At 48.0% G+C, this 23572-nt stretch overlaps 1 protein-coding gene across 9 annotated transcripts; it reads right to left on the minus strand.

The window, feature by feature from the left end:
* Nucleotides 1–808: 808 nt before the first annotated feature.
* On the minus strand, nt 809–23290 carry LOC140425487 (SERTA domain-containing protein 4-like). 9 transcript variants are annotated; one of them, XM_072509819.1, is made up of 5 exons: nt 23159–23181; nt 21490–21593; nt 20945–21123; nt 3558–3673; nt 809–2633 (listed from the first exon to the last, which is right to left on the minus strand). In XM_072509819.1, the coding sequence occupies exons 3-5, from the start codon at nt 21108–21110 to the stop codon at nt 1842–1844; spliced, it is 1074 nt and encodes a 357-aa protein (XP_072365920.1). In that variant the 5' UTR covers nt 21111–21123; nt 21490–21593; nt 23159–23181; the 3' UTR covers nt 809–1841. The 9 variants fall into 9 exon arrangements, with proteins under 9 accessions (XP_072365920.1, XP_072365910.1, XP_072365976.1 ...); XM_072509809.1 differs by lacking the exon at nt 23159–23181 and adding an exon at nt 22405–22765; XM_072509875.1 differs by lacking the exon at nt 23159–23181 and adding an exon at nt 22405–22763 and having other exon boundaries at nt 20966–21123.
* Nucleotides 23291–23572: the final 282 nt, after the last annotated feature.

Consider the following 23572-nt stretch of genomic DNA (forward strand, 5'->3'; position numbering starts at 1 on the left):
AAGTAACCTATCTGAACAAAACCCCACGACTTGAAAGGCTCCATGCTGCAAACCTCACCTCAACTCTGACGTACTTCATGGCTTCTGTGCATTCAATCTGAATATTGATTTTAGTCTATATGTTTTAATTTGATGTTATGGTGTTTTTCCACTTTTCCAAAGTAACAGGGATAATATTGTGGGCGCCTCATGAACGACAGTCGGTGATATCACAATAAAAAAGTTGGGGTTAAAGTTGCAAATAATCTCTCAGACACAGCAGGATTCATAGGAGACTGGACCAGCTACTGGAATTTGCTTTCTTCATTAAAAACAGGGCACAAATGTTTGGGATAAAATCAACATTGGGATTCTCTGTTCCCGCCATAGCGACCCCCCGCCCCTGCGGGTTTCCCGGCCATGAGAGGTGGCTTCAATGGCAAATCCCATTGACAAGCGGCTGGAGTAGAGAATCCCACCACCAACAGATGGCGTGCCACTGAGAAATATATGCCTGGAAGACCGGAGAATCCAGGCCTATATCTGGCACACCGTAGTAATGTCCACTCCAAAGTCAGGGGTTAATGAATTGTTTTCACCCATAATTTTACTTTTGAATGTTTTGATTTATTTATGCCAGGAATAAATGCAAGTACTTTTGCTTGTTTCGAGTGCGTTTGTTACCTAGAATTATGCCCTTTCTTACCAAGTGAACTCGGCCAGGAGAAAACCTGGTTAACCGCCAATAATTTCCATTCTCTTTTGTAATCTACTGATTTAGTATTCTATGTATTCCAAGAACAATTAATATCAAAGTACTCAGCCTGTGTAAGATGTTCTACTGTTTAATAAATATTTTACATGTAAATCACATTTTACTGTAAAACACTAATATGTACCAATTTATCATACCACGTGGAAAAGGACCCCATATATTTTTGTTTCTTGATTGTAGAAAAAGCATGTACAATTTGCATTGGAAACATAAATGTTGGCCACGATCACAATAAAAAAAGCTACTGTCTTAAGGTAAAGGATGCAGTCATTTTGAATGCAAGTGTTTTATGGGGAGCATTTTCCATTTCTCATAAGAATCGTACTGCTCCCAAAGTTTTAATATCCAGTTACAACTGAAGGTCTCTACAACCAAGACATCATGCTACAGTCCTCACTGATGGCCATGTCATTAAAATGATTCGGGATTTTCAGCAAACAGCAGGAAATTAGCTTAAAAGATTGTTAACCTTTGAGTTCAAAAGTTGATTAGAGCATTGCAGTTAAAAGAAACAGATGAAACATAAAGTCAGCCAACAATTCACAGACCGTACAAAACAAAATTCATTCTCTGCAACAGTCCATCTGTTGCTATGGAAATACTCAAGCAGCTAAATGCTTGTTCGTGGGGAAGATCACTCCATTGTGGGGTTACTGGAGAATATTATCCACAGAAATAGATTGAAACTATACACACCATCTGTTCAAATGTGAATTTTAAAATAAAGTAAATTTTTTTCCCCTTTGAATGCACTGGATCATCTTATGTTCTGTGGAAAATCCACATTTAAGAAAATAGTATAAAAGCTCATACAACTAACCCCAACAGATGAACTGTATTGTCCGGCAAACTTTAATACTGTCGTTACAAATTTAAGGCACCTTAGATCATATGCTTGTTACTTTCAGCATAAACCAGAAAACCTCAACACGCTGTGATAGACAATCTGAGTAAACCAACCCACAACGCGCAGGTTCATTTTCTTTTGTGATTATTTTTCTCTTCAGGATTTTGTTTCAATAATAGCATAAAGTGCATCAGCAACATGATAAAGATTCAACTGCAGTTTCCATAATGGGCATTTATGCTAATATGTGTCACTGACTCGGCATGTGCTCTTCGCTATACTTGTTAAATTGCTGGCCCCTGCCATCACAAAACAAGCCGATTCGAATTTTGCTTCCTTTACAGAACAAAGTTTGCGATCACCTACATGTTGCTTTAATATGGCAGAATCTAATGGAGATTCAGGTGGAACCATCCCATCGTTTCTGAAGCCAGTTGCACTACAATCAACCCCCTTATCACTGCACACAAGGGGGAGGGGCCTGTCACTGGAAGTGTGTTTTGCTGCACTGCTTCCCTTTTGATGCTCATCTTCCTCATTGATTTCCTTATCATATAATTTTCCAATGTTCTCATAAATGTCAGATACTACACTGGTTGCCACATCATTCCTGGGATGTGCATTATGGGCTCCATAAACTTCAGAACAGTCCATGCCCTGGCGGGAACAGCTAGGCAGGGAGGAGGGAGCCCCGTCCCCATTATAAACAGAGAAAGGTATCACTGAATACTGATTACCACAGTCTTGGTAAAAGCAACAATCATGCAGACTGTTTTCATACTCTTTGGCAATCCGCAGTCGCTTCCTATAGGTCAATTCCTGTGTTCCGAACCAATCATTAGGTGGTGTCTCCCCAAAAGAGCAGGCAGACAAATACCAGTCATTCTGCATTTCTCCTCGAATCCGTTTCAGCAAGTTGTTGATCAGCACTGAACGTCGCAGAAACACTTCGGGATCTTCGATAAACCTTAGTTTTTCCAGTGATAAACGGAGTATGTGGGTGCGATCCTCAGGGACGGCCAAGGTCCGCGCCTAAACCAAAGAAATAAGTCAACAAATATCGCAAAGAATCATTCTCTACAAAATGGCAATGCTGAAACTGCTGGGCTTACGATCATTCCTACACCTATATTCATTACACAAATTTAAGCTATTTCTTTTAAACAATTCAATTATAGTTGAGATCAAATATATTAATTCAGCATCAACCAATCATGGACATCTATATAAACTCCAAGGTTTTTCTGCAACAGTGGGTGGAAGGGAGAATGGCTAAATACATGCCAAATATTTTTCTTTGTTTCTGAAGATATGTTTCCACCATAAAATATGTTGTCTGCCCCCAACCCCTGCATAACTTCCTCTTGTCAGTTGCTCCCACCTCAAATACCACCTACATCGGAGAGGGCCTAAATATATGTATGTTTCTCTTGATCAAGTTCTGGATGATATGTAAAAGTAGTGGAATAGAAACTCCTTATTTAATATCTTTCTTCATCTAAGTCTCTGATGAGTACTCTAGTCTCACATTATTGGCTTCTCAAAGAAATGGAGAGCTCAGTGGAGTCGTGGTGACGGTTGCTAAATTGGCCAGACGAAATGTTGACGCAAGTATTGACAATTAACAATGTATCCTGTTTCCTTGGATGAATTCCAAGAATGTTGAAATATTCAGACGTCTATATAAAAAAAAATACTTATCCATATTGGTTAGAGGAACAAATGCACATGTGAAATTTCAATAATGATAGGTACACAAGAACAGACGTAATCCTTTCTATTATCTCAAAGGCCGAGTAACAGGGTGACATTTCAGCACAAATGTAATATGTCACTCTGTGCCCAACAGATGTGGCTAGAAGAAATAAAGTTGTGGAAAAAATTAAGCTGGACCTGACCTTATGCCAAGCTAGAAGTTACACTAAAATGGAATTGTAATGAATTTGTGGAACGTACTCTTTGGCAGCAGGTGTGAGCAGGTGGATGAAGATCTCCGTCTTCCACATATTTCCGTTTGAAGTATGCTATCTTGGACGTTGTTAGAAGATTTGAGATTCCTTTGCAAGGTGATTCTGTGGTAATAAATCAAGTATAGCTGCTACATATGGTTGAAACCTTTCTCACATTTTCATTTTCATTTCTTACCATATAAAATTATTGACAATTAATCTCATATTTCCTTGGGTTCATTCCAAGACCGCTAAAATATTCAGATGCTTGTAAAGTATTTTATCACTTATATTCTATTAGCATATTAGTTGAAGGGAGAACACTTTTAAAATTTCAATATATGTGCACAACGCTATGAACAAACAGCATCATTTAAAGTGTTTTAAAGGGCAGCACAGTAGCATTGTGGATAGCACAATTGCTTCACAGCTCCAGGGTCCCAGGTTCGATTCTGGTTTGGGTCACTGTGCGGAGTCTGCACATCCTTCCCGTGTGTACGTGGGTTTCCTCCGGGTGCTCCGGTTTCCTCCCACAGTCCAAAGATGTGCAGGTTAGGTGGATTGGCCATGATAAATTGCTCTTAGTGTCCAAAATTTCCCTTAGTGTTGGGTGGGGTTACTGGGTTATGGGGATAGGGTGGAGGTGTGGACCTTGGGTAGGGTGCTCTTTCCAAGCGGACTCGATGGGTTGAATGGCCTCCTTCTGCACTGTAAATTCTATGACTATGACAAGGACAAATAACAGGATTACATTTCAGTAGAAATGTAATTATTAGGCATTCCACTTAATTATAATAGCAGCAATCTTTTCAATTTTAATATTTTGTTTGAACATTATTCCAACGAGTATTTGAATGAGCCATTTCCACTGGACCACTTGTCTCAGAATGGGAGACAAGACCACACATTCGCTCTTTATCATGTAGTCCTTTAATTTTAATATTTGTTGTCAGTTAGGCCAGTTTAATAGAATTTACTGTAGCCTGCAGGGTAAATCCAACATTGTTAACCTCTGATCTACTTCGAACAGCTAGATCTCATCTGAGATGCTTGTTAACGGTGACAATGGCATTTCAAATGACACAGAATGACAAATACAGATCCTGACTTTCATTTTGAATATAATTAGCACACATAAAGCGGTGGTTACTGTTTTAAAAAAATATTCTTTACTAAACAGCAAAGGTTCCAAGGGAGAAAAATTGCTGATAGCTCATGTTATGTGAGGGTTAAAATTCATTTGTTGTGCACACACTGGAAAGTATTATTTTACTCATTGTTTTCTGTGTGATAGAATGCATTTCATCCAGTGTTAAAGGAAAAAAGAACTTGAAGTTATATAGCACCTTTCACAACCTCATGGACATCCCAAAACATTGTACAGCCAATTAAGTACTTTTGATGTGTGGTCATTATTGTAATTGAGAAATCCTGGAAGCCAATTTGCCGACAACAAGCTCCCACAAAGAGTAATAAAATAAGCAACAAGATCATGGGCGGGATTCTCCGACCCCCCGACGGGTCGGAGAATCGCCGGGGGCGGCGTGAAGCCCGCCTCCGCCGGTCGGGGGCCATTGGCAGCGACCCCCCCCCCCCCGGTGATTCTCCGGCCCGCGATGAGCCAAGTGGCCGCCCGTTTTAGGCCGGTCCCGCCAGCCTAAAATACACCAGGTATGTACCGGCGGGACCTGGCTCCGCGGGCGGCCTCCCGGGTCCTCGGGGAGGTGCGGGGGGGATCTGGACCCGGGAGGTGCCCCCACAGTGGCCTGGCCCACGATCGGGGCCCACCAATCCGCGGGCGGGCCTGTGCCGTGGGGGCACTCTATTCCTCTGCGTCGGCTGCTGTGGACCTCCGCGATGGCCGATGTGGAGATGAACCCCCCCCAGCGCATGCGCTGGGATGACACCAGCAACGCTGGCGCTCCCCCGCGCATGCGCCAACATCGTGCCGGCCGGCGGAGGCCCTTCAGCGCCGGTTGGCGTGGCGCCAAGCCCCTTCCGCACAAGCCGGCATGGCGCAAATCATTCCGGCACCGGCCTAGCCCCTGAAGGTGCGGAGGATTCCGCACCTTCAGGGCGGCCTGAAGCCGGAGTGGTTCACACCACTCCTTCACGCCGGAGTTGCTCGCCTCGCTGATTCCCGCAGAATCCCGCCCCATGTTTTACGTGTTGATTGGGGAAAATAGGTCTGGACGACAGAACAACATTTCTGCTCTTCAGGGCAGCAGGGTGGCGCTGGGTAGGACTGCTGCTTCGATCACGGCCCCGGCCCACTGCCCATGTGGAGTTTGCACATTCACCCCATGTCTGCGTGGATCGCACCCCACAACCCAAAGTTGTGCAGGGTAGGTGGATTGGCCATGCTAAATTGCCCCTTAATTGGGAAGAAAAATTGGGTAATTTCAATAAAGAAAAAACATTTCTGCTCTTCATATTGTGCCGTGGGATCTTTTATGACCATCTGAGTGGGTGACAGCTCCCCGGTTGAAACATCTCATCCAAATGAAAATAAGTAAATCCAACACCGAATATAAATTGCTGAAATAAAGCAACAGGATACAGATTCAAATTAGAAAAATGTGAATGTAGAATTGATATCAGGAAATTCTTCTTCACACAGAGATTAAATTCCTAGATAAAGGGTGGTAGAAAAATGTCTTGCATCATTCAAGATTGGATGCTTCAGTGACAGGGGTCTCTGGGGTACTTCTGTTTAGAGGAATTGAGATGTTCAAATCCTCTTTAAGCCAGAAATATCTCCTGCTCTATTGAATGTCAAGTTTAATAAATGCAGTTGATTAGTGACATGCTAACTCAGTGTACACAATAATTCATTATACAATACCATGTTTAGAGAATTACTTTTCATCAGCTTAGCCTTCTCTTGTGCAGATCATAGCAATATAACTAATGGCCATAAATTAATGCCTGCACATTCTTTGGATCCAAAGGTTACATGTGAAGTACAGGACAGCCTGCAGTTCTCAGAAATCTCTTTTCAACCCAAAACATCTGTCTCATCTTCCTTGTCCATTCACACACTGGAATTAATTTTTTCAGGTCATTCTAAATATCTTTCAATTCCATCCACTACTCCGAACGTCTCTCCCAAACTAAGATTATGGGCACGATTCTCCGAGAAGATTGCTGTCTAAGTGTGGTAAGAGGAGGAACTGCCCGAGCTCTCGGCGCTCGGCTGGCAATACAATACATTAATTGGTAGACTTAAAGAGGCGCCACGGGCTTCACGCCGCAAATGAAGGCTAGCCAGCCATCGCAGGGGCCGCGGTCACCAGTCCCCCGCTAACAAGGTCGAGCAGCACTTAAACAGCACTTGCACAGTCAACCCCACTCAGCTCCCAGCCATGGCGACGAGACGCCCGGCCTAAAGGTTCGGAGACGTGGACCTGGGGAGGCTCCTTGATGCAGTTGAGGCAAGGAGGGATGTCCTGTTCCCCCAAGGGTGAACCACTGGGCAGCCAGTGCCGCCTGGGATGAAGTGGCTGCGGCTGTCAGCACAGGAAGGGTGACCAGGAGGACTGGCCTCCAGTGCCTTAAGAAGGTCAACAGCCTACACCGGGTTGGGTGCGCGGGTTGACACCTGTCCACCCTCCCCCGAGACTTTTCCGCCCCCCCCTTGCGAGCATCCGAACCCCGCAACCCCATGTGCCCCCCAACCCTCCCTTCAACAACCCCCCCCACCCCAAGCCTTCCTTCACCACCCCCTCCACACGTGTGGCTAACGATGCCTCTCTGTGTCTCCGCAGAAGCTCTCCCACAATCGCCGGCAGAGGGTCCAGACTGGTGGAGGGGTGCCGGATATAAGAATCCTCACGTCCTTTGAGGAAAGGGCCCTGGAGGTTACGGTGGTGGCCAAGGACAGAACGATCACCAATGCGGAGGTTGCCGCATGCCGCAGAGGTGAGGCTCCACTGGGCCCCACACAGTGGACAAGTGAGTTGTTATTGCCATATAGACTGACCCATCCTTCCCACTGACCACATGTCCATTCTCCCGCAGGTCCTCCAGCTGATGATGCTGGCCCATCTTGAGTGGCCCCATACTCTGCCTCCCATGAGACCATCTCGGAGGAGAGCTCCGAGGTTGCCACAATCCATGCGTCACAGATGTCATCCCACCCTCCACCAGCGCTGATACGCACACCTCGGTGAGCAACGTTAGTGGACAGGCTTCTGGGACACAATCTGGTGAGCACCACATAGTTGCTGGTGCATATCAGATGGAGGCAGTAATGCCAGGTGAGTCAGCAGTCGGAGGTCTGCTGGATCCCAGGACCCAGCTGGGTTCCAGCCTGATGCTGAGCCTGTGGAACAGGCTATCCCGGAGCTGATGGAGATGTTAGGGAGCGGCCGGGACATTCAGAGGAAGATGTCAGTGACATTCCAGCAGGTCCATAGCCGATTGGGGGAGTCTCAAAGGCTATGGGCACAGTAAATGTCACCAGCAATGCGTGGCACCGAGCCAACACTGCTAGGGTGGCGACCGCAATGGAGAGCCTGGTGCATGACTTCAGCAGCATTACTGGAAGTGTCCAAGGCATGATGCAGTCGATGATGGCCATGGTTGAGGACCTTAGCGGAATGTCCAACTCGCTGGGGGACATGAACCAGTGCCAGGCTGACCTTGATGAGGTTCTGTGGGACATGTCCCGTTCTCAGATAGGAATGGCTGAGGTGCTGCGGAGCTTGTCCCAGTCACAAGTGGGCATTGCCGAGATAATGTAGAGCATGGCCCAATCATTGAGGAGCATCACCGAGAGCATCCACACGATCGTGCAGACACTGGGGAGCCGCCAGGGCTGGCAGAGCCAGACGATACAGGGTCAGCTGGGGCTCGAGTTGAATCCAGGGCACTATGGGCACCGACCAGTCCCATGGAGTGGGGTTGGTGACCACCAGCCCCCCTGAGTTCCTTCCCTCTGATGAGGTTGCATCGTGCAGTCAGCACACGGGGCAGGGTGGCAAAGCTGTGCACGTGCTTCCGACAAGTGCACCGGGGCCCTCTGGCCCCAGAGGATGCCTGCCAGGGGCATCGAAGGCCACTGGATGTGCTAAGCAGCTGGCTGCCTCCACCTCATATGTGCAGCATCCTGGGGATATACATAGACGTAGCGGTAAACCAAAGAAGGCTAAGCACATCGAGGATAATGGAGGGCACTGGGGGAGGGGGGAGTAGGTAGGGAGCGAGTGTGTGGAGGGGAGAGTGGGGCGACACCATTGGGAGAGTGGCGCATTTTTGGACACTTGTGAAACATTAAAAACCCTTCTACACAACCAGTATGACGCCTCTGTCAGTTTCCTCCACAATGCGGACCTGCCTCAGAACCCTTGGCCCATCTATCCTCCCTCTCGAGAGGCAACCACCCCTCTCGGCACACCACGTGCAGGTGATGGGTGTGAGTGAGCACTCAGTAGACAGGCAGGGACCAGACTATGGCATAGATTGAGGAGCACTGGCGCTCAGCTCTCTGCGGGTTAGCATCACCCCCCTGCCCTCAACAGTGACCCGCTGACGGTGCCGACAGTCCCAGCACCCTGGAGTGATGTGACACATACCCTGTGAGGGTGGGAAATGGAGAGAGGGGGGGTGGGGAAGATAGCGATGACGGACCAGGCCACGCCCTATGCAAAGCGAGTGGGTATGAAGGCCGCCCGGGCCCTTCAAGCTTGCCGGACCTTCACCGCTGCCGCCGGTCCTGCAGCTGGTCCTCCAGTTCCTCCCTGGGATCGTCTTCCAGCCCCTGTTGGGCCGGCACCACTTCATCACCCTTGTCCTCGGAGGTGGCCACAGGTTCTTCATCCCCACCTGCAGCATGTCGCTCTGCTGCTGCACCAGGTTGTGGAGGACAGAGCAGACCACCACAAACCGTGCGACCCTCCGGCAGGGCACCACCGGAGCGGTCGAGGCATTAGAAGTGCATTTTAAGCAGTCCGATGCACCGCTCAATGGCAGCTCTGGTGGACCTCGTTGTATTGGGTCCCCACTTCGCTCTCCGGCCTTCGTACTGGTGTCATTAGCTAGGTCCTCAGCGCGTACCCCTTATCCCCCAAGAGCCAACCAGCCATCCTGGCGTGGTCCTCAAAGAGACCAGGGATGTTCTGACTGCCCAGGATGTAGCTGCCGTGCACATTCCCTGGGAAGCGTGAACACACGTGCATGAACTGCATGTTGTGGTCACACACACGAGCTGTATGTTCAGGGAGTGGAACTCCTTCCTGTTGATGTAGGGCACTTACCAGCTGGCCTGGTGCATGCAAGGTGACATGTGTGCAGTCTATCAGTCACTGGATCTGGGGAATCCTGGCGATGGCAGAGAATCCTGCTGCCTGGCATCTTGTTGGGCTTGGTCCATGTCAAGGTTGAGGTAGGTTTCCGCCCGGACAAACAGGGCATCTGTGACCTGTCGGATGCATCTGTGGGCTGTGGCCTGCATAAATTCCACACATGTCTCCGTTTGAGCCCTGGAAGGTTCCAGAGGCTTAAATGTTCCGGGCTGCGGTGACCTTGACGGCCAAGCGGAGTCCTCCTCTTCCCCTTTATGCCAAGTCTGCGAGGATATGGCACAGGTGTCGCACCGACGCCTTCTTGAGGTGGAGTCTCCTGCGGCATGCACTGTCTGTCACTTTTTCGAATGATCAGCGACGCCTGTACACCTGGGCCAGCGTGGGCCTCCCCTTCTGGGTGCCACCATGGCCTGATGTGCAGCCAGGCCCTCAGTGTGGGGCGGGGTGCAGCACATGAGCTGCCGCCTCTATCTTCTGCAGATGCTGCTGCCGCCACCGTCTCTGATGTCTGACCGTCCAGCCTACCAGCAGCACCACTAGGGCCTGTTCTGCAGGGTCCAAAATACTGGCCATGCCATTCAATATCTGTAAGGAATTGGGAGAGGGCGTTAGACTGACAAACAGCAGTGGCTCCCACCCCGGAACCCTCCATTCCCCCATTACCAACCGTCCCTGCCTCCCCACACCTGGCACGCCCTGCTCATGCACACCCGGCGCAGCGGGCCCCCCACAACGGACCCCAGATCCTGTACCCACCACCAGCACATAACCTTACCTGGACGAATCCCCCGCCCCGGGCTCTTAGCCTGTGAGCAAAGATGGCTGCTCACCTCCTCGCAGAAGCCCGTCTGCCAGGTTCACGTTTTCAAAAGGAGTACTAAAAGGCGCCAGCGTGACCACTTGCTGGGGAGGCCGTTGAACATAGGGTGGCTCCTGTTAATTGTATGGAAATGGGGCTTAAGTGGTGATTATTGGCTTCTCGCCACACTACGGCAGGATAACAATTTCGCCTATGAGGGCGAGCCGGTTGCATAGCAAACTGTCTGGCGCAGTTCTCGTTTTTGGCCTCTCCCACTATTCACCGGCCACTTTGTGCTCTTGCTTGAACGGAACAAGGCCAGAGAACCGCGCCCTAGAAGACTAAGATAAAATACTGCAAATGTTAGAAGTCTAAAATATAAACCAAAGATGTTGGAAATACTCATTCGGATAAGTAGCATCTGCGGAGAGTAACAATGAGTTCATGTTTTTTTTCTGACCTGTTCTGAAGGTAGATCACCGACCTGAAACACTGAACACCATAGATGCTTACCTGACCTGTAAGCATTTCTGTACATATAGCTCATATGCATTCACCACAATGACATCAGGGTTTAAAGGTTTTAATTATGGGGACAAGTAGCAGAACCAAGGTTTTTATTTTTTTCACTTTAGGGGTGATCTAATTGAGATCTAAAACAGCCAAAGAGGTTTGATGGAGCTGATACCGAGAAACTATATCATCTGATGGAGGAATCCAGAACAAAAGGAATTCATCAAAACTTAGAGCAAGTCCTTTTAAAAGTGGAATCAGGAAGCACTTTTTCGGCAAAGAGTAATGAAAATTTGGAACTCCCATCCCTGAAGGGCTGTTGATACTCGGTCAATTGAAATGTTCAAGATTGAGGTTAGCAGATTTCTCTTGGGTAGGGCCACAATGGAATATAGAATTGAGGTACAGCTATAATCTGATGGAATGATGGAAAAAGCTCAGAGCCTGCCAAGATTACATCCTTTTTCATTCCGAAAACGCTTCCTCTCCTGTGACAGAACACTTGGAATGTGCTATACTAAACCCTCCATATTATGCAACTCTGCTTCTGCACAGAAGCTTGCTTGACAAGATCACAGATCAGAAAATCAAGGTTTCATGGTCAATTAACCTGATTGCGCGGTGGTCCCTACTTTTCGGAATGCAAAAATTTAGTCACATAGAGATTACAGTCCAATCAAATTTAATGCACTTTTTTTAAAATAAAAAGGCCAAAACTTCCATTCTTTGTTGAACAGTCTGCGCCATTATCCAAAAAGCATGTTTTTATCCTAATTTCCCCCCGTTTTCTCCCTTCCTTTCACAAAGATGTTGACTTCTGCGAGAGTAACAGTACCATATAAACTAGCCAGCCATCAGGTAGAATTACTGAAATCCGCATTGTCTGTGGGTGAAGCTTGGCTCTAAGCATTGGAAGGCTCTTCAACTGAGTTAGAAAGCCATTGAGCCCAGTCTTATTCTCACGTGAAATCAATGTGTGAATTCTCTTGCACAAGTTGCAAGGTAACAGTTTCTGCTTTAGCTCTGTCAGCATCACAGACTAATATCTGCATTCCAAGAACATGTAGTTGAGTAGCATTAGCTAAAATAAAAATGACCTGCTGAGATGGTAGTTCGGATCATGAAAACTTTTAAATGAAATAATCTAAAAATGGGTCTTCAAGATTTAAAAAGATGGGGCTCAGACTATTTCCATTGGCAGTTTTTTTCATTGTGGGATCGTTCTTGGGAACAAAGATAGCTGATATATTCTTGTGGAAACAAAGTTTGTGTGGATGACTGCCTCGTGTTGTTATTGCCAGAGGGCACCAGGGGCGAAATTCTCCCCCAACGGCGCGATGTCCGCCGACTGGCGCCAAAGACGGCGCCAATCAGACGGGCATCGCGCCGGCCCAAAGGTGCGGAATGCTCCGCATCTTTGGCGGCCTAGCCCCAACATTGAGGGGCTAGGCCGACGCCGGAGGGACTTCCGCCCCGCCAGCTGGCGGAAATGGCGTTTGTTGCCCCGCCAGCTGGCGCGGAAATGCGGCGCATGCGCGGGAGCGTCAGCTGACAGTTTCCCGGCGCATGCGTGGGAGCGTCAGCGGCCGCTGAAAGTTTCCCGCGCATGTGCAGTGGGGAGAGTCTCTTCCGCCTCCGCCATGGTGGAGGCGGAAGGGAAAGAGTGCCCCCACGGCACAGGCCCGCCCGCGGATCGGTGGGCCCCGATCACGGGCCAGGCCACCGTGGGGGCACCCCCCGGGGTCAGATCGCCCCGCGCCCCCCCCCACCCCCCCCCAGGACCCCGCCCACGCCGCCTGGTCCCGCTGGTAAATACCAGGTTTGAATTACGTCAGCGAGACAGGCAATTTCTGGGCGGGACTTCGGCCCATCCGGGCCGGAGAATCCAGCGGGGGGTCCCGCCAACCGGCGCGGCCCGATTCCCGCCCCCGCCCAATCTCCGGTACCGGAGACTTCGGCGGGGGCGGGATTCACGGCGGCCAACGGCCATTCTCCGACCCGGCGGGGGGTCGGAGAATGACGCCCCAGGTTTGTCACTTTCCATCAGTCGATTACATGGTTTATAAAACATGGTCCATCTATTTTTTCCTTCCCTTGATGTGCTGATTCCCATTCCTTGATCTTTGATCAAGGAAGTGACACGGGTGTATTTATCACATTGATTCATGGAGAATCGTTGGATCGCTTCAATCTTATATATATCTTTTGCCATATAAGGATCCAACACACAACTTGCAAACTGCAGGACTGGACAAACAAATGCTTGGTAAGCTACAACTCTGATATTTGTGCTGCAATATCAGAGGTTCCTCCTCAGAAATCCAAGAAGCCGGTTAGCTTTGGAGGTAATCTCCCGAATCCCAGCAGTGGAATTCTGCTTGATATTCCTGCTCAGGGGGACAGGACCAATTATTACAGAACTACTAACCGCAGAAATTTATTCCTGAATTCTCATTGTTCCAAATGATGGTCAGTTTGCTCAACAATAACTTCCACTGGTTCTAAATGATACTAGCATTGCAAAAAAAAGGAAGATTTAATATCTCTGCTGAGTCATGTTTTCATTTTAAGGGAAATCAATTCATGCACTTAACTGTGGAATGCAGTGCGCCTCATGGATATGGACACTTTAATTTTGTTTCATTGTTCTGAGTTATTATTGCTGAGGACACCAGTAATGCTCACAGAATACAATGAGAATGACATGACAAAACTTGAGGCCACCTTCAGCAGAACTATAAGATTTCAACTGAGATATCCAGACCATTTTCTAAATATGGGAGCAAAGATGAAGGAGTTTATGTCAGCCATAAAAGCATAACATTCTGGAGAAACCCAGTCAATAATTCATTGATAAAATATGTTAACATTAAGATGATCCCAGAACAAGGGGTCATAGTCGAGAACTAGGCACCACGGTTCAGGGATAAGGGGAAAACCTTTTAGGACTGAGGTGAGGAGAAATGTCTGCACCCAAAAAGCGGTGAATCTGTGGAATTCGCTACCACAGAAAGTAGTTGAGGCCAAAATATTGTGTAATTTCAAGGAGGAATTAGATATAGCTCTTGGGGCTAAAGGGATCAAGGGACATGGGGGGGAAGGCAGGATCAGGGTATTGAACTTGATGATCAGCCATGATCATAACGAATGACGGAGCAGGCTCGAAGGGCCGAATGGCCTCCTCCTGCTTCTATTTTCTATGTGGCACTATATCAAAACTGGTTCAACCTGAAAAATTGACCCATAGAAATGTTTTCTCGTCGCCTAAGAGTTCCCATTCCAATTTTTGATCCTATTTCTAGGTTAGGATTGTTTTCGCTGGAGTTCAGAAGAATGAGGGGGGATCTCATAGAGACTTGTAAAATTCTAACAGGACAAGACAGGGTAGATGCAGGGAAGATGTTACCAATGATGGGTGTGTCCAGAACCAGGGGTCACAGCCTGAGGATTCAAGGTAAACCATTTCGGACAGATATGAGGAGACATTTCTTCACCCAAAGAGTGGTGAGCCTGTGGAATTCATTACCACAGGAAGTAGTTGATGCTAAAACATTGAATATATTCAAGAGACGGCTGGATATAGCACCTAGGGAGAATACGATCAAAGGCTATGGGAAATAAGCAGGATTTGGCTATTGAGTTGGATGATCAGCCATGATCGTGATAAATGATGGAGCAGGCTCGAAGGCCCAAAAGGCCTCCTCCTGCTCCTATCTTCTATGTATGTATCTATGATAGGCTGAATGGCCACCTTCTGCACTATAAGGATTCTATGGAGTTAAAATTGATATTCATACTAATGAAATGGTACACTAAACTGACCTGCTTCAGTAAAACATTCAAGTCCTGAACTTCCATAGGCTTTTTACCAATTTCCTATCATAACTTTAGAAGATGAGCAGAACCCCAAGATTCTGTGCATCTCTTCTCAAGAGATTTTTTCAATCTCAGACTAGAGGACCCTACCGAAATTCCAGGTGTCAATTTATTCTGTTATCACAAAACTCCAGCTGTAAATCTAAGTGCATGTCAATGGCTCCTGGAACATGGCGTGTGAATAGTACGTTTTAAAATATCTTTCTTCTCCTCATCTGGAGGAAAACAGCTAGCATCATCGATAACTCAGTAGATGTGTGAACAATTTCAAGCGATATATTAAGTGAGCATGTCCTTTACAGATCTCCCTCCATCTCAGTCAGTCAGTAGGCCAGTGCAAAGCCCTTCACCTGGCCTCCGTCTAGACATGGAATCCACACCTTTCAGGTAAAGGGCATCCTGAAGGACTAGAGGTGGTTGACGGGGCTGGTTTAGCACACTGGGGTAAATAGCTGGCTTGTAATGGAGAACAAGGCAGCAGCACGGGTTCAATTCCCGTACTGGCCTTCCCGAACAGGCGCCGGAATGTGGCAACTAGGGGCTTTTCACAGTAACTTCATTGAAGCCTACTTGTGACAATAAGCAATTATTATTATATTCCTCACGTTCATGCATGAACACGTGTGAAGACATTGCTCTTTGACTAAGGTGATGAGAACCATGTAAGAAGCCTCACGCAGACACTTATCCACTTGTTTCCACATGCTTGAGTGTCTATAGAGACCATTGCCGTGGCAGCTTAGGAAGACTAAACACATGAGCTCTTCTCGGCCATGACCATTCACCCGGAAGGATGGAGGTTTAGAGTGGCGAGTTGGCTAGTATCCACCAGCAGTACCTCTTGGAGGCATCCACCTCTCTGCCTCCCTGCATCTGAATGCAGCCAACACCAAATGGCACAGAATGAATGGCAGTGCCACACCTTGCTGGGATCTCGATTTTATGACAACCATGAATTGGGAACAAACCTGTTGCTGTGCAGGCTTCACCATAAAGAGAGAACACAACTAGGCATCTTTAACATCCAGTTGCCTCATAATTATTAGGGTGTCCCTATAACAAACCACCTGTTTGGTTCCATTGAATTCCTACAGTGCAGAAAGAGGCCATTTGACCTCTCAGGTCTGCATCAACCCTCTGAAAGAGCACCCTACCTACCGCACCCCCCCCCCCCCCCCCCCCTCCCGTAACCCCTCCTAACCCACACATCTAAGGGGTAGTTTTAACATAGACAATCCACCTAACCTGGACTGTGCACGGGGGGGGGGGGCGCGGTTGCAGGATCTCTGTTTGCAGGACTGGCTGTTTGATCAAGGTCAGATTTGAAAAATGGTGCGTGTCACATTCCAGACTTGCTCCACCACATTCTGCCCTCCACTTGTCACCAACCAACTTCCCTATCACCCTGAACCCACACAATATCACCATTCCTCTCCCCTCTGTCACCCTTTACAATCCCTATTACACTGAACCTTATCATAGTACAACTCCACATGCCTTCCCTGCCCTCAAGAGCCGACATCCATTATTGCCCTAGTGTCCAGCCTGCCCCTCCTGTTATCCGAGCTATCGGACCAATTCCCCTCCAGGACCCACCCGATGAGACCTTCAACCACAAGACAGGATTCTTGGAAGTGTGGAGGAACAGAGGGATATTGGGGTCCACATACATAGATCCCACAAAGTTGCCACCCAGGTTGATAGGGTTGTTAAGAAGGCATATGGTGTGTTGGTTTTCATTAACAGGGGGATTGAGTTTAAGAGCCACGAGGTTTTGCTGCAGCTTTATAAAACCCTAGTTAGACCACACTTGGAATATTGTGTCCAGTTCTGGTCGCCTCATTATAGGAAGGATGTGGATGCTTTGGAGAGGGTACAGAGATTTACCAGGATGCTGCCTGGACTGGAGGGCTTGTCTAATGAAGAAAAGTTGAGGGAGCTAGGGCTTTTCTCACTGGGGCGAAGAAGGCAGAGAGGTGACTTGATAGAGGTGTACAAGTTGATGAGAGGCATGGATAGAGTGGATAGCCAGAGACTTTTTCCCAGGGTGGAAATGGCTGTCACGAGAGGACATAAGGGCAGCTCGGTAGCATTGTGGATAGCACAATTGCTTCACAGCTCCAGGGTCCCAGGTTCGATTCCGGTTTGGGTCACTGTCTGTGCGGAGTCTGCACATCCTCCCCGTGTGTGCGTGGGTTTCCTCCGGGTGCTCCGGTTTCCTCCCACAGTCCAAAGATGTGCAGGTTAAGTGGATTGGCCATGATAAGTTGCCCTTAGTGTCCAAAATTGCCCTTAGTATAGGGTGGAGTTACTGGGTTATGGGGATAGGATGGAGGGGTTGACCTTGGGTAGGGTGCTCTTTCCAAGAGCCGGTGCAGACTCGATGGGCCGAATGGCCTCCTTCTGCACTGTAAATTCTATGATAATTTTAAGGTGATTGGAGGAAGGTATAGGGGAGATGTCAGAGGTAGGTTCTTTACACAGAGAGTGGTGGGTGTGTGGAATGCACTGCCAGCAGAGGTGGTGGAGTCAATCATTAGGGACATTTAAGCAACACTTAGACAGACACATGGACAGCAGTAAATTGAAGGGGTGTAGGTTAGGTTTATCTTAGATTAGGATAAATGGTCGGCACAACATCGTGGGCTGAAGGGCCTGTACTGTGCTGTACTGTTCTATGTTCTAAGATGCTTGATCTGAACCTACCACTTCCATCGAGCAGGAGATACAGAAGTCTGAGAACACGCACGAACAGACTCAAACACAGCTTCTTCCCCACTGTCACCAGACTCCTAAATGACCCTCTTATGGACTGTCCTCATTAACATTACACCCCTGTATGCTTCATCCGATGCCAGTGCTTATTTAGTTACATTGTATATGTTGTGTTGCCCTATTATGCATTTTCTTTTATTCCCATTTCTTCCCATGTATTTAATGATCTGTTGAGCTGCTCGCAGAAAAATACTTTTCACTGTACCTCGGTACATGTGACAATAAACAAATCCAATCCAATCCACTCTGTCGCATCCTCTGAGTTACTGTTCCCTCCTTTCATCAGTACCCTGAGTTCTCCCCCGAGTGCCCAACAGTTGGTACTTTGACCCACCCTCTAAGATATTCACCCACTCCTTCCCCTACTCTTCACCAGCACTCCCCCTCTTCCCCAGACACTCTCTCCACCCTTCCCCATAAAAGTGCCTCCCTTGCCCAGCCTTTGTCCCACCCATACACCCTACTTCCAGTCTTCACCTGCCTCCCTTGTCCAGCCTTGGTGCAATGTTTGCTATTGGCTCTTGAGTGAAATTATGTGAGGTCCTCAAGAAGGAGAAAGCAACATTTATTCACGTCAGTCATGGAAGAGGGGAAGCTCACCAAGTGCACGCCGCAAATATATATATAATATACACAGTTGTACAACTGAACGTCCTAAATTCTCACGGCAAGGAACTTAATTTGGAGGGCAAAATTAATTCCGGCGTGGTAGCCTTTTCATGAACATACTCGAGATGATAATGTATGCAGATGGCGTTCCCAATATTGTCCATCGGGAAGCTTGACCAGCCTTGAAAGTCAGGAGAACAGAATTCCGACAGTTGATCCTTCTGTCGGGTAACAGGTTTTTTGCCTCCCGCCATGATTCCTATTACTGGCAGGGACAGAAAACTCCACCCTTCCTCTTTCGAAAAAGATTCCCATAGAAGGAAAGATAGTCCAGCTGTCACATAGCTGAAATAAACTGCAAACACCAAGAAGCAGCATAATGTGAAGTAAACCTGTCAACATTCATGCATATGCAATCGAGAAAATAAATGTCCTGTGGTTGGCTTGAACACTGCTGAATATTTATGCCATTTCTTACAGCACAAGATAACAATAAATAGAATTTGAAGAACTAAGCATGAAAAGACCATTTTTTCATGGCTATGATTTACCGCTTTAAGAAATGTTGGAGCTATGAAATAGGTCCCGGTATGTCCGTCTTTCGTGCTGCATAGCTGGTAGTGCTGCTAATTTCATATTGGTGTTTTCACCCTATCATGCCATCCTGGTTATTTGCGAGCCAAGGAGCATGAAGCTCTACTTCAAGGTACCAACATCCACGTTTGATAAGTCTGAATTAGCATGACCTTCATTGCACTTGTGCTTTGCTTACACACGATTGGTGCACAGGAATCATGAGCATTGGCTGTGTAATGTAGCCTCGGTCTCCTGATGCCAGCTTTAATTCTCTTTCAAGTAAGGGTGACATACATAGTAGCTTTGAAATAAAAGGATCCTCAGCACTTCTGGGGCAGTAAGAATTCTGCAGAATCTGTGCTGGCCATTGTGTATAATATTCTCACTGAAATATAAACAAATCACTTTTGGAGGGTCAAACAATGCACGGGTGCTTGAATGGCAACGAAAGAGAGAGTCACTGATCCTCTATACACCATGTTCTACAGAATTGTGCTGCCCTCTCACATTGCTGCTGCTGGTCGATGGTAAAAATAACACAATTGTTGGCTTGCTGAATAAAGCAAATGTGCCATCCTTGATACACTGTAGGCTGCCAACCGGCTGACACTGCAGGTTTCTCAGGGTGAGCTGGAAGAGCTTTGAACATATCACTTAAAAACGAAAGAGCCAATTTTTTTTGGCCACAGGCAGTGCCATAGTGATGTGAAACATTTTACAGAGGTCTGGAAAGCACAGTTTTGCCACAGTATGCCTGTTAAATCTAAATGTCATGGTCTTATTATCTTATTGTCAAAGCTGTGCCTGGCAAGGGACAGTTGTTGCATGACACAGTAGTCGAACTTGACAGTCCACAACAGTCCACCTGGAATCACAAGCAGCCTCTCCTTGTTCTTACAGGTTCTGCCATGCTAAATCCAACATTACTGAAGCCCCGTTGTACCAGACAGCTGTAAAATGGGTAAAATATTGATCCAAGTTACCTTATGAATCCAGCTTGCTGTCTGTAACTTCACATCTGCTCTACGTCGATGAGATGACCACCACACACCCAATGATGCTGTCCAACAACGATATGGTGTGACTGCTCCTTTAGGTATCAGTCCAACCAGTTAACTACCGCGATTGAACTAGCTGATTGCAACTGCACTCCTACTAGGATTTCTCCCTCCAGCAATTTTGGCTAGGTCAGGAAAAAAAGTGGTAGACTATAACTGCACTCCACACTGCTGCCCCCTCTTGTCCAGTTAGCATTGGTGCAAATGCGTTATGCTACCAGAAATTTCCAGATAAATATAAGAATGAAATACAATGAGAGTGAAACAAAAGTGACTCCCACCATAATATTATCACCTTGAAATAACTGGTGGGGATTATTTTATTAACACATTTATTGTGAACTTAATTGTACTATGAATCACATCTGGCTTTGCGTTGAGACTGGCTGACAGCGTGGGTACCAACTTCCAGTGCCCGCTTTGCTATTAGTGCAAGATGCTGTTTACAATTAAACATTAATGGCTGTGACATTATTACTGCCATTTTATTCAGAAGTAATTTGCAACTGGTTCTTGCAGAATTACATGCTAGAAATAAATACTACAATGCCATATACACGCAATAGAAATTTGATAGTTATCCAGTAATATTAAAAAATGTACGGATATAGATATGTGGACTATATACAAGCAACGCATCAGGAGCTTTTAAAATGTATGACAGGTCACCAATGTAAACGGGCAGTTGTAAGAGGCCAGAGAAAGCAAAGTCTGTTTGCTCATGTGAAAATCACATTTTTTCCTGCCCATCTCGGCCCTCCCACTCACCCCTGTTATAAATTGTGGTTGACTGGCGCAAATTCACAGCTTGGAGTGTACATAAAGCCGCACTCTCACTCACACCCAAGAGAAACACAGCCCAAATCAGATGTGCGGTGGGTACCTGCTGCTGTTGCTGACTGACCTGTGGGCTCTCCGTATTTAGTCTGGTGTGAGCTCGCTGTGGTTTTGCTGAAAGATTCTTCCCAGACGGGGACGTACTCCGGGATATCTGAGGGTCCTTCAGTGGGAAGATCGCATAATCTGCTCATCGAAATCACCAATGTCATTTCTCAACCGAGGCTGCAGAATCAAACAGAACGGCAATCACTCGGTCCACTTTGTACATGGAGAATGTGCTCCTGAATAAATTTTGCTGCAACGCCTCGGGTTATTCCAGCTTCCCCTCCCTTCCTCCTGTCATTAGGGGGGTGGGGGGGAAAGAGACCATGTTCAATCTTTCACTCAGTGGGGCCATTCCCTCCTCGCTCACCACTGTCCATTAACTTTAAACCAAAGATCAGACAGCATTAGGTCCGGATCGTTTATACAAACACCATCATCACATTTCCCAAGAATTATCCCACCCCCATTTCCCGAGCTGGAGGGAAAACACATCTCGTCGCCCCCACGCACATAAATAAAAAAGGGGAACCTTGAACGCCTTACCAGTCATCCAGAGTGGACTCGGGCGGCAGTTCAGCTTGGAAAACTTGAGAGAAATCGATTGGAAGCGAGGCGACAGCAAAGCCCGGACTCCTGGAGTCACAACACTGTGAGGATGGGACGGGGAGAATTGGCTCAGAATTGGTTGTGTGTGTGTGCCGAGTCCCGGAGGAGCCAAGCACAACGTCAAAAGCATGCAGATTAAACGAGCATTGGTATTTGGGGGGGGGGGGGGGGGCAGAACTACCCTTAAATCTAAGATAAATAAACACAAGGATATCGGCTGTGCCCCCCCCCCCCCACACCCACCCCCTCACAGCACGTTCTGCACAACCGGAAAACAGTAAATAACTGGGTTCACAGAGGTTTCCAGCCCAGTGACTCTTTTATTTATTTTTCGCCGTTCGCCGCCAGACCCACACAGATTTTTTTTATAAAACATAATACAGGTTGCACCCTGCATTCCGCGAGGAGCATACCGGTGCCAAATGTACTCGGGGATCCAGTTGTTTCAACGGGGGTGGGGGGTGCGTTTGGAATTGCAGGCGAAAAGGTGAATCCATTTTAACATGAGCTCAGCCGAGAGGGATAGGAGAGGAACATGAAACTTTTAAACTGGATCCCGGAGGAGCTGCTGGCTGGCGCACATCTCCCAGGGGCACACATACTGTGCCTGGTCGAATGAGTTTAAAATGGTCAACGAATTGCGAACAAACTTTATTTTCCCTGGGAGGAGGAAAAACGCCTTCCCAAATAGGCACCTAAGCAGACTGGGGAGGGGGGGGGGGGGGGGGAGTTAAACTCAGGTCCATTGGTGCAACGCAAACCATCTTTCACCCCCTTCCCCACTGTCCTACTTCCAACATGACGGTTTAAAACATTTTTTTTTAACAGTAAGTAAAAATCCTAAAGACATACCTAATCGTGTCAGCGGTTCGGCTGGTAAGACTGGCCTGGGAAGCGGGTGGTGACGGCGGGGGGGGGGGGGGGCTAATACCAACATTTCTGAGCGCTTACACTCATATCCCCAGGAATCCTCCTACCTACAGTGTCCATTTCCCCATAGAAGGAAAACTGTTGAGACGCCGAATGAATGCTCCCAGTATTTGTGTGAGGAATGGGGCGGGGCCGCCTGAAGGGTTGGTTCCCAGCCAGTCCGGCCGCGCACCAACCCTTCATTGTCAAAACGGCGGGGAAGCAGCAGCGGGGCTCCGGAGGCAGCACACGGCACCAGCCCCTGGCACAGAGCGCACTCTCCGTGCCAGCCCGCCCAACCGGGACCACGCGGCCGGGGGGGGGGGGGGGGGGGCACTCTGATTTCTGCCTGTCAGCCCCCCCCCCCCCCCCCCCGTGTGTAGAGAAATAAAACCCGGGGGGGGGGGGGGGATCAACCCCGGCCACAGCTGCGGGCCGTGTGATCGGCTTTCCTCAAAAGTCTCTCAGCTTCAAAAGCCCAACCTTCCTATTTATTTACCCGCCTCCATCTCGCATCGAATAGCACCCGACCCTACAGCACGATTTGCATTCAAAGGCGGACAATATATACATCAATCGCAGGGCAGAGCCGTGCACAAGGTGTCCGTGGCGGGAGGACGGACACGCGCGGCTCTCCCGCCCACAGCACCTTTGTGCTGGAGGGAATGGCCGCCTGCACCCAACGTGCATAACCAACCTTCGCTGGCTCGCATCTGGAACGGCCGCTTTGAAGCCCCCCGCCGACACGACGACCCCTTCACTCACGGACCTGGCCAGGCACGTCCTCGGCTCGGTTGGATGTGTGTGTGTAAAAAAAACATTTGACTGCACCCCCCCCCCCCCCGGTTTTCTGCGGATTGAAATGCAGAGGCGTTAGTTACTATTGCCTCGCGTTCAAGTAGCCTGACGGCACCGCACCTCGCGCGCCCTCTCGTCTTTTTTTCACTCCAACATGCTCGAGCAAGTACTCGGATGAGGGAGGCCAATTTTTTTTTTTTTTTGGCGCGTCTGGCAACCGCTCCCTTTGGGAGGTCATTGTGCTTGCTGTCTTAAAGGCGCTATATGAATGCCGGCCCTCACCAAGGTGCACTGGACCTGAAGCGTCGAGTGT

Source organism: Scyliorhinus torazame, chromosome 1 (genome assembly GCF_047496885.1).
Source record: "Scyliorhinus torazame isolate Kashiwa2021f chromosome 1, sScyTor2.1, whole genome shotgun sequence".
NCBI classification, from domain to species: domain Eukaryota; kingdom Metazoa; phylum Chordata; class Chondrichthyes; order Carcharhiniformes; family Scyliorhinidae; genus Scyliorhinus; species Scyliorhinus torazame.

Coding starts and splice junctions, on each gene's coding strand:
- LOC140425487 (XM_072509845.1), bottom strand. CDS start 21,110: ATGACATTGGTGATTTCGATGAGCAGATTATGCGATCTTCCCACTGAA. Junction 3,674..20,944: donor TCAGTCAGCAACAGCAGCAG/GTACCCACCGCA, acceptor TTATTACCACAG/AATCACCTTGCAAAGGAATC. Junction 2,634..3,557: donor CTCACACCTGCTGCCAAAGA/GTACGTTCCACA, acceptor TCTTTGGTTTAG/GCGCGGACCTTGGCCGTCCC.